The sequence below is a fragment of the Mirounga leonina genome, unplaced genomic scaffold (genome assembly GCF_011800145.1).
Source record: "Mirounga leonina isolate KUSES-001 unplaced genomic scaffold, KU_Mleo_1.0 Mir_127, whole genome shotgun sequence".
Classification (NCBI taxonomy): Eukaryota; Metazoa; Chordata; class Mammalia; order Carnivora; family Phocidae; genus Mirounga; species Mirounga leonina.
Window position 1 is genome coordinate 79,713,212 of NW_023270316.1, and position 11,701 is coordinate 79,724,912.

At 33.9% G+C, this 11,701-nt stretch overlaps 1 protein-coding gene across 3 annotated transcripts in view; it reads right to left on the minus strand.

The window, feature by feature from the left end:
- The window catches only part of ZMYM2 (zinc finger MYM-type containing 2), an 80,167-nt gene that overhangs the window by 44,633 nt on the left and 23,833 nt on the right, over positions 1 to 11,701 (minus strand). For all 3 annotated transcript variants that reach the window (XM_035003750.1, XM_035003748.1, XM_035003747.1), the window contains 4 exons: positions 8,447 to 8,597; positions 7,636 to 7,751; positions 3,955 to 4,071; positions 1,729 to 1,879 (listed from right to left, as the gene is read on the minus strand). In XM_035003750.1, coding sequence (XP_034859641.1) covers positions 1,729 to 1,879; positions 3,955 to 4,071; positions 7,636 to 7,751; positions 8,447 to 8,597 — 535 coding nt within the window. The remainder of the gene's footprint in view (positions 1 to 1,728; positions 1,880 to 3,954; positions 4,072 to 7,635; positions 7,752 to 8,446; positions 8,598 to 11,701) is intronic.

Consider the following 11,701-nt stretch of genomic DNA (forward strand, 5'->3'; position numbering starts at 1 on the left):
ACTTTTTACTCATACTGTGCCACACAGGAATGACCTTGCACTCATATCTACTGAAATCCTACCCACTCATTACTAAGGAGTTCAAATTACACCTCCTCTGCAAATTCTACTGAACCTAGTTTTAAATAATCTTTCCTATCTGTGAACTCAAACTGCAACTGTTTTCTATTGGTTTATTTGGCAATTATTTAAGTACTGTCCTATGACTTCTTTTCTGTTATCATGAACTATATTTAAAAACCTTTTTAATATTTTACCTTCATTAAAGCTTTATCTTTCTAATTAGATTTTGATGGTAATACTAGGTATTACATGTTTTGTTATTTCGGCCAAGTTCCAGGAGAAAACTAGGTGCAGTTAGAGAAAGCACAAAATATATTACTAAACAGGAAAAAGACACATGTCCTTTTTAAGCTTTTATTGCCTAAAGATATAAGTCCCTCCAATTGAAAATTATACTCTTATATGTCAACTCTCTATTTGCTGCTACTTGTCTATTCATTTTAGTAAAATCCATATAATCTAAATAGTACAAGATCATGGATAGGTATGTCAGCCATCAACACCAATATATTCAGACTTATGAATCACTAAGATCCACACTAAATAAAAATTCAGGTGTGGAGTTAAATTAATTCAGAATCAATCTTTTCAATGAAACACTATGTCACTTTTCATCACGGCTATGATCTTAACAGTAAACATGGTTACCTTTCTCATCAGGTGAAATGTACTCAACTAAACTTATAAAAAGAGGAATGCCTTGTTTTATAAGCAGTACCCTCTTACATACAAAACCTCATATGTGAAATGTATAATGTATCAGACGAAGGCACTGATGGAATGGACTGATAGATCTTTTGAGTTTTCGGTCATGCAATACTGCTGGCATTTAGGATTTTCCAGCCTTTTTCTTGCTCCTAACCAGCAGCAAAAATCCATATAAAAAGTGGATGGGGGCCGGGGGGAACTAACTGGAAAATGACAGATGAGGATAGCAGATAGAAAAGCTGGGAGAGTTCAGTGCCTGGGGCTAAAGAAAGAATAGAAACTGAAAGCCAGCTTAGAGCAAGAATGTGACAGTTGGGGAAAAGTGATAATAACAAGAGCCCCAAACCCATAGTTACAATCCTGGTTCCTATCTCTGGAGAATTAGAATGAGAACAGGCATTTATTTCTATAATCAGCTGCCTGGTACCAGAGCAGCAAAAGTGTAAATGAGAGGAGAAAAGAATTCTTGAATATACAGTAACAAGAGCCAGTGTTTGCCTGGCATCCCAAATTAAAAACCTAAAAGTATTTTCCCATTGTAGTAATGCCACATATGATTTTCTTTCTGGTATACTGAAAACCTTTGTAGGCTAGGCACAAAGCTGGGCAGCGAAATGAACCCAATGGAAAATAATTCTAATCCACTTGTAAAATCACCTTTCGGATCACAGTTTCTATGTTTAGAAATGACATATAATAATGCTTTTATTTTCAAAACTTCCTTTTAATGGGAAAAAAGGTTTTTAAATTTTTAGAGATAAAATACCTTGAGGCCCAGAGGTCTACAAATTAAAATAACAAAACAAGTCAGTAGAAAATCAAATTCAATTTTTTTTGTTCAGCTACACTAAAATTGTACAGCTACTCTGGATACATGTAGTTATATATTTAAAAAATTTGGGCAAAAAATTAACATTAAATATTAACAAAAATTATGAACACTGTATATACACTTGCCTTCACTACAGAAAGGTCTCTTAACGCCAGAGAAATTTACTGTTTCATGAAGAGTCTTCTCCTCTTGACAGTATTCGCAATATGTAACTATGCAATGCAACTTCTTATAGTCATCTGAACAAGTTTTGCTGCAGAATTGATGCACTTTGTTCTAAATGCACAATGGGAACCTTGGTAAGTATATGACAACCACCTCAAGAACAAGTTTAAGAAATAAACAAGTCACTTTTACAGAAACAAAGTTAAATCATTTACCCAGTTAAATGTGATTGATAATCCTTGGGGATACATTTCTTTTTTTTTTTTTCTCAGAAAAAACTCCACAAAATTCAATACCATTAACTACCCCAAAATTACTCAGTGAAATTGTAAAAGTATCACTAGAACAAGATGGCAGTCTGGTGTTGCTAAGGGAACTGGAGAAATGGGAAGAAAGCAATGGAAGATACAACATGGGTAAACTACAAAAAGATGAGAAATATGACATTAACATCAGTTTCACTCAAAAAGAAATATTCTTTGATGAGTACAGTCAAGTAGACTCAATCACATTCCTACCGCCGCTTATAGTAACAGACCTATTATGCATATTCAATTTGGGGCCATGATACAGTGTGCTGCTAAACTTTAGACTGAGTTGGTTCCCTTGAATGGAGCTAGGTTAGCATTATTTAGTCATTTCTACTGGCCCCAAACCTACAATAGCCAGAGTTACTTTCCAGAAACCAGCCAAACACAAACAAGTTATAATTCCCAGGGCATATAATTTCCCCTCTGTTATTATGGAGGGCATAGACTAGGTCTAATCCATCTACCTAACAGGGGGCAAAGACAGCTGAAGACCAAGACAAGGAAGGTGAAAGAGTCTAGGAACCAACTCAAGTAATAAGGCAATCAGTGGAAAGTTGCCCCATTGTGGACATATAACTTATAAGAGGAAAAACAGCAACAAAGAAAATACAACTGCCAACAGTGGAATGAGAAGAAAGAGGCCCTTGAATTCTCAATCGCCTGAGTGACAGGCTCAACTCTCAGTTTGATAGACAGTGTTTCTTAACTCCTTCCAAAACTTAACCTCCATGTAAATAAAAGCAACACCAAGACTACAAAAGCCAGGTAGCATTTACATGGAGATGGTAGAAAGGACCTCAATTTCATCTAGTATTATAAAAATTCAATCTAGGCAGGATCTTTATTCCCTATGTAACATTATTCTCTGTGCTTACTTATGGATTTCATTCCTCATCCCCTACTATTCCTTTATTCTTACTAGACTTTCAACATTTTTCCTGCTATGATTTAAAGAGGGTGTTAGTCACTAAAAATCATCACTGGGTGCCAACAGTAGCCTCCAAGAATAATTGGTTTAAATGCTCAATAATTTTCTAAGGACTAAAGTGTTAAAATAATGAAATTTCAGATTTCCAAAGTACTTGAGTAATCATTAGTCAGATTCTAGTGATCACCTTTCTCCTAGGACTCAGCTACTGACTTACCAATAGCCACTAAAAATTGTAGTTCAAAAGCAATCTACTGTTAGTACTATGTCTTGTACACCATTTTATTACATATTCCATGCCCTCAAAAAAGATGGAAAGAAAGAATGGCCAAAGATGAACACTGATCAAGAAAGCAATTTTCAGCCAGGTCCACCTGTAAATCCATCCGTCCATGCATTCATCCATCACTGCTCCCTTATTTAAACAAAAAATAATGATCAGGTGTTGCTAATGGCAAAAATATATGGCAAAGTAAATTAATAAAGTGGTGAAGGCAAGAGTGATGAGAAAGGGAAAATAAAATACATTTATATTAGGATTCTTTTATTAAAACAATTATAAAATGTTAAATGACAACATGGTAAATGACTAACAGATTCTAATCTGTGCAGGTAGCAGGCAATACAAAATATTATAGTTCAGACGATATTTAATAAGGATGGTAGTAAAATGGAAAAATACAGTACAAACAGATGCTCCAAGTATGTAGCTAAACAAAGTAACGTCCTGTACACTATTACAAATATAATGTATAAAGGATATGACTTAATAAACAGATCCTTTGTTGATGCTCTTCCCACAAAAGGAAGTAAATAATTCAATCATCACAAAATCTGAAGAACTAATCCTTGTCCACTAAGAAAGCAGTCATCAAATGGAAACACCATTATTATTTTACTAGACTCTTATTTAAGCAAGACAATATATATAATAAAATAGGACTTGCCTCCCATTCCAGGATTTCTGGCTTTGAACAAAAGGAATTTTTACAATAGTTGCATTTCAACTGTATATCACTTGGAGCTACAAACTGACCATTTGAAGATGACTGCATACTTAGAGCCTAAAACAAAGAACAAAACATACTTTTAGAATTATTTGTAACTACTGTTAAATTTTGACTATGTCCAGAAAATAGTATGTTTCTTGCTTAAATATTTCCTCACATAAAATTGTATTTCTGAATTTTGTATTTAAAAATTACTTACTAGTACACTAAGTTTTATGAAACTGAAATTCATTTTTTATTCAGGATTACTACCACTTATTTTAAAATTACATGAAAAAGGAAAAATCATACAGCTCAAAAATTATTTTTTACCTTTAAAAAAACCTGAGCAAATAATAGTTAAGGTTAACCGGGTTCTGAACTAGTATTTAAACATTTAAAAAAAAAAAAAAACCTGGCTCCTAGTTCTCTCCAATAGGCATTTTAAGTAGTAATTTGTCCCACATGCAATATTGCTATCATTTTAATTCCATCAGTGAAAACAGCCCATAATACTTTTTAAAACTGATCATTTCTTTTACAAAGTTAGGGGAAAAAAGATTTACAGACTGGAATTGATACCAATAATTTTAGTTTTATTACATTTTAAAAAGTTAAAACAATTTACAGAATAAGAAAAGATATAAGCAGGGCCCCTGGGTGGCTCAGTCGTTAAGCATCTGCCTTCGGCTCAGGTCATGATCCCAAGGTCCTGGGATCAAGCCCCGGGAAGCCCACCTCTCCCTCTCCCACTCCCCCTGCTTGTGTTCCTTCTCTTGCTATGTCTCTCTCTGTCAAATAAATAAATAAAATCTTCAAAAAAAAAAAAAAAAAAGGAAAGATATAAGCATACACAGGCTTAAAAAGTTTTGTTCTAGGGGCACCTGGGTGGCTCAGTCAGTTGAGCATCCAACTCTTGGTTTCCACTCAGGTCACGATCTCAGGGTTGTGGGATCCAGCCTCGCATAAGACTCTGCCGTTAGCAGGGAGTCTGCTTGAGATTCTCTTTCCCTATCCCTCTGCCCCTCCCCCCTCCCACTCAGGCATGCCCACACACATCCATGCTGGGGTGTGGGGGTTTTTGGGGGGGGGGATGGTGCTTGGGGGGGTGTCTGTGGGTGGTGCGCTCTCTCTCTAAAATAAATCTATCTTTTAAAAAAAAAGTTTTGTTCTAATTTGTAACCTGAGTGGTGAGTATGCTGATATTTATCATTCTCTAATATATATTACACATTACATATAATCTTTTGAATGTGTAAAAGTTAAAAAATTTTTCAGGGGTGCAGTGGAGAGAGGAAAGAATCTTTATACAAAAAACCTTATCATTTTTTAAAACTTCTGCATACATTGTAAAACACAATTAAAATTTGTTAAAAAAGAAAACATGCAGATTTAAGATAGTCACTATTAGGTGAATACATTTTTTAAATAAAAACCAACTGTGCCCTGATGTTTCAAAAAAAAACTGTGTAAGTCCATTAAGGTTAACTATTCTTTCAAAATAAATGAATACTATCCTATTACCTTATTATGAAATGGAAACATCATCTAATGAAAACATAAAATTCAAAATCTATGGTGTGTTTTAAGATAAAGGGAAAAAATGCTGCTTTTCTATTCTTTGTATCACTTTTATGCAGAGTTACAGTGATGAGGCTGCCAACACTTATCTGGATACATTCCCCAGAAATAACAGTCTACATTAAGTGTTTCTTTAAAATATACAATGTACAGGGGCGCCTGGGTGGCTCAGTTGGTTAAGCGACTGCCTTCGGCTCAGGTCATGATCCTGGAGTCCCTGGATCGAGTCCCTGGATCGAGTCCCTGGATCGAGTCCCTGGATCGAGTCCCGCATCGGGCTCCCTGCTCGGCATGGAGTCTGCTTCTCCCTCTGACCCTCCCCCCTCTCATGTGCTCTCTCTCATTCTCTCTCAAATAAATAAATAAAATCTTTAAAAAAATAAAATAAAAAATAAAAAAATATATATATACAATGTACATATACAAATTGTCTCTTCAAATCATGGGTAATACAAGTTTCAGTTAAATAAAAAAAGTAGTTAAAACATTTTCTGTTAGCATTTACAGTTTACCAACATCAAAAATAAAGTTGAAATCTGAGAAGCAGCATGCCAAAGACACTAACTACTGTTCTTTCATCTAATTAATCCTTACTCCTTAACTTCTAGTTTAAGAAAAGCCAACAAGTCGGAAGCAGTATTTACCACTCTAAGGATGTATCAATGGCCATGATCCCAACTTCCAAAATAAAAGTTTAGTCTTGAAAATGGTTTATTACCTAAATTCAGTCAAGGATGTATTAATAAAAACAACATTCACCTGGCTGAATTAAAAACTACCTCAATTTAAATGCTAATAATGGTTGTAACTACTCTAACATTTAATGGACTACATTTTCAATTTAAATAACACAGAACTGGGCGCATGGGTGGCTCAGTCGTTAAGCGTCTGCCTTCAGCTCAGGTCATGATCCCAGGGTCCTGGGATCGAGCCCTGCATCGGGCTCCCTGCTTGGCGGGAGGCCTGCTTCTCCCTCTCCCACTCCCCCTGCTCATGTTCCCTCTCTTGCTGTCTCTCTGTGTGTCAAATAAATAAATAAAATCTTTTAAAAATATATATAAATAAATAAATAACAGTACGCAGTGTCTGCAGCACTGTAGAACTGTTGGAAGATTATCATGAAGCACTGCTTTATGCACTGGTCTGAACCTTTGAGTACCTTGAAAATTTTCACCTACAGCAAAGTAAACCTACCTACTCACACCACTTAACTAATGCTAAATTCCCTTTTCAACTATTCCTTCCAAGTAGTCAATGAATTTAAGTTTGAACACTTGCAGTAATACTACCTTCTAAGCTTATCCATAATCCAACTTTAAAGAACTATGCCAGAAAGTTCTTTACGTTTACGAAAATGAAAAGGGTCTCCCTAAAGTGATCTTATATTAAATTAGGGTCTACTGTACCAAGTCCCATCCCCGTTTTACATGGCGTATTTCTAATATATGAAGAAAACATTTATGCTCATCACTTCCAGGCTAAATATACCTATGTCCTTCATCCATTTATCATAAAACAGAATTCCCCTTAAAAGTCACATATTACTGGGCGCCTGAGTGGCTCAGTCATTAAGCGTCTGCCTTCGGCTCAGGTCATGATCCCAGGGTCCTGGGATCGAGTCCCACATCGGGCTCCCTGCTCGGCAGGAAGCCTGCTTCTTGCTCTCCCACTCCCCCTGTTTGTGTTCCTGCTCTCGCTATCTCTCTCTCTGTCAAATAAATAAATAAAATCTTAAAAAAAAAAAAAAAAGTCACATATTACTAAAACCATTGACTAAGAATATAGTACTCATCAGGCACTGAGCTCAATTATACTAAAATTTATTTTCCTTCAAGTCTCTACCATAAACAATTAAAAAGTCAATTAGATTATCCACGCTAAGTAGTGAGCTGCTGCAGCTATGTCTACTACTATGACCCTATAATCTCCACCCTGCAGTTTGACCCTCAACAAACTACATACAAGTTAGCACATTTAATAAAGATAAAGCATATTACACTGTTTATCTTCTACGTGTATTTTATTGGGAGTGAGAGTTATCCAAAATAAATAACAAACCTGAAATTTAGCCACACAATTGGAATTGCAAAAGTTATACAGTTTCCCATCTGGCATTGTGGCTTGATATTGAGGTAAAGAGTTTCGCTTACAAAAATGGCAAATAATTCCCAAACCTAGAAGAGAAAAGATACATATCTGATTTCTTTATAAAATGATAAAAAGTCTAGACAAAATTTTAATTGACCTCTGGGAAATTTTTTTTAACGGAAGCTTCTATAAGCTATTCTTTTATTAATTTCCAAGATAATTTGCATCTTAAAAAATATCATTATAGAGACTCTAACATCATGTCTCTAAAATATACATGGATACCTGAAACAATCTCAATTTTAGATCTTTGGAAGGAAAAACAATTTCAACTAAGAATGCAGACATGGACAGAACTTCACCAATAACTTAAAATTAAAGAAATTCAAAGAAATATGGAATGGTCAAAACCACTAAAAAAGGTCTGCAGTAAGAAAGTTTAATGTGATAAATAAAAATTGCTTATACAGTTAAATACAAGTATAAAAACAAAGTTAGGGGAAAGAGTAGTTAAGAAATTAGTCATATTATTGGGGCGCCTGGGTGGCTCAGTCGTTAAGCGTCTGCCTTCGGCTCAAGTCATGATCCCAGGGGGTCCTGGGATTGAGCCCCACATTGGGTTCCCCGCTCCGCGGGAAGTCTGCTTCTCCCCCTCCCACTCTCCCTGCTTGTGTTCCCTCTCTCGCTGTCTCTCTCTCTCTGTCAAATAAATAAAATCTTAAAAAAAAAAAATTAGTCATATTATTAAGGTTTTTTAGCTTTCCAAATACCTGAAACTTACTTTGTGATTTTGCATATTTTGTCTTGTGACTGTTCATGCAAGCAGTTGAACAATATGGCTCCATATATCCATTAGGACCTATACACTGAGTCATATCAAAAAACCTGCACTGTGTTCGGCAACCAGTACAAGTGGTCAGTTTTCCATATTTCTAAAATTTGAAACATAAAAAGATAATTAAGAAAACTGTAATTTAATTAGAAAAAATTATCATATTTTTCAGTACACCTTTTCTCTGCAAAACAATTCTGTTAATCTCTAATCAGGTTTAGTGGGTCAGAAATCTTCATCTGGATGCAAACTGTTAACTACAATTCAGCTAAATCAGGTTCAAACAAAAGTAATGATCTCAGCTAAGTCTCCTACAAAAAATAGGGTTTTCTCTATTAATTAGTTTTAAAAAAAACCCACCTACAGGTAAAGTATAAACTGAAAAACAAAGGCACAGACAGTGTTTTCTGTTTACCATGACACACTTCTTTGTCATTTGATAGAAGAAATTAAATGGACCTACAAAGTGTAAGCCTTAATAATCAAATGACTACAGTCCTTCAGAGGAAAAATTTGATGTTAAATATTTTTTCCACTGAGCTGTGCTGTTGTCAAGAACTTTTGGAAGTTCTCTTAAAACCAATTAACCACCTATGTATAGTACGTTTAAAACCTCATTCAACCACAATAAAACACCATTATTTTAAATTTTTTTAAACTAAAAAAAATGTCATTTAACAGGATTTTGGGCTATTAACTAAAGCTAATAATTAGTCAATAGATAAGAATAGTCAATCCTTCTGGCAAGAGTAAATATTTGCCAACACGTAATTCAAAGAAACAAGGTAAAATATATAATGGTAAGACCAAAGGAGATACACTTTGAAAATTACTAGACAAAAGCAGTATTACTGAAATATACATAGTCTTACAAAAATACAAATACAGCAGATGAACTGGTGTATTTGTATTAAAAACATGATAGTCACAATTAGAAATCAAACATAAAGAAAAGCAAGTCTTTAAAATGTGCAACTTGTATTTGCTTTCTCTTCTGAGTGGTTACACAACTATCAAAAGCTGCTAAATCAAATATCACATATCGTATTGCAAAATAATTATAACCATCTTTCCACCTGATGTTGAGATTATTTTATTCATCATCATACCCAACAGCGTCTAGTACAATATAATGATATTAAAAGGCCTCAAAATGTTCCATGAATGGATGACTAATAGATGTCAGGGAAGATGACAGTTAGGCCAAAAATAACAAAATGGGTAAACTGCATGGACAAATTTCATGAGCGCCACAGGATTTTAGAAAATAAAGGTAATAAATTGAAAGTAAAATAACCAAAAACAAATAACTAACATCAACATCAAAAAAAGAAAAAAAAAACTTTATAGAAAAACATAACTGGTACCATAAAAAAAATATTTTTATGATACCCATAAAAAATAAGCAAGGCTGCCTATTCCCCATTTACTTAAATATCACTTTGCGGAAGTCCTAAGTTTTACTTTTCAAAGTGGAAATGAACCCATTCTTCAATCTCTCATACACTACAAAAAGAAATACTTATCAACAGTAAAAGGATGGTAACAAGGAACAGAAAAGAATAACTGCAAACCTATTAAGTCTAATTATGACTTTCCCAGTGTTACAAAGACATTAGAGGAGAATGCTGGTTTTTTGCTTGAAATGACAAAATATTTTCCTGAGGCCTATGTAATAATTCAAATTTTCATAATGGGAAAAGAGTCAAAGAAAACACATCAATAAGACAATGAAAGAAAAAAGAATTTTTAAAATCTGGCATCACAGTACAAATTAGAAATACTAAAAATATCAGGACACTTGCCATTAGATCACAGGATTACAAAGAGAAAAAGCAGCTCTCACATGTTTGTACAAGACCTGCATGTAGCAGCACCCATCAAGAATTCTTTTATCAATATAAATGAAGTCCAACCATCTAATCTAATCCTGGATTAGATTTTTTTTTTTAACTTATTAGAAACATCCTTCAAGTTGACAATAATTTTATTGGCAGAATGGTTAAGTAATTAGTAAGTTTTAAGACGTACCAATAAAAAGTAGACCAGTTGAATTGGGTCAAGTAAACAAGGAGCTAAGCAACTGGTCCACACTGACAAATACTTTTATCTGAAGAGAATGAGAAAGTACTATCAGAAAGATAGAATCATTAATACTGAAAATATTTTAACACAGCCACCACTTCAAAAATAAAAGGACCCATTTAATGAAAGAACATTAGTAAAAAAAGAAATATCCGTCCATGCCATGTTTTCTGTTTTATGTGTAAACAATCAAAATATTTAAATTTCATTCATCCTATAAATATACATTGAGTGAGTTAAAAATGAAATTAATTGTAACAAATTCACAATTATTATATTCCCCATGCAGACATGGGAGAAAATAAACCTACTTACAAATTCAGTGAAGAAGAATAAGGTAGAACTAATTAAAACAAGATACTGGTAAGATAAAGGTAAATATAATAGGGAGTTTATGGCAAATTGGCTCATTTTCAGTCTACTCATTGAAAATTGGTACCTTACATTTAAATTTTACCCAATTCTATATGAATATCAAAATTAATCATCACATGATTTTAAATAAAACTTCCCCCTAATTTATTCTTTTACATTGTATGTAATACATTTCTTTTACTATATTTTGACCAAGTGAGTGAACCACATGGGAAAGTACTCAAGAGATAAAAGCTTGATGTACTTGAAATTGAGAGGCACTCTACTAAATGTCCTATAGTATTCAAAAATGTCAAGGTCATGAAAGACAAAGACTAGGGAACTATTTCAGATTAAAGCAGATAGGACTTCCAACCCCAGCTATGACAGAGACTAGATTTAATCTCCCACTTTTAAAAACCAGAAAGCTACACAAAAGATATGAAACAATGCTTTTAAACATTCCACAAAACATAATATAACTCATTATATAGAAAGTTAAAAAATCAAGCTGTGGAACAGATCTAGAAATGACAGCTAAGAAAATAGTAGGCAAAAATTTTAAAAGAGCTATGATAAATATGCTGATATATTCAAGAAAGCAGTACAGGAAAACATGAACATAATGAGGAAAGGAATAGAAGATATAAAAAAGACCCAGATGGAACTTCTAGAGATGAGAAATACAAGATCTGAGACATAAAATAAACCATATGGGACTAAGAGTGTATCAGAAAAGATTAGTAAAATTAAAATACAACAATA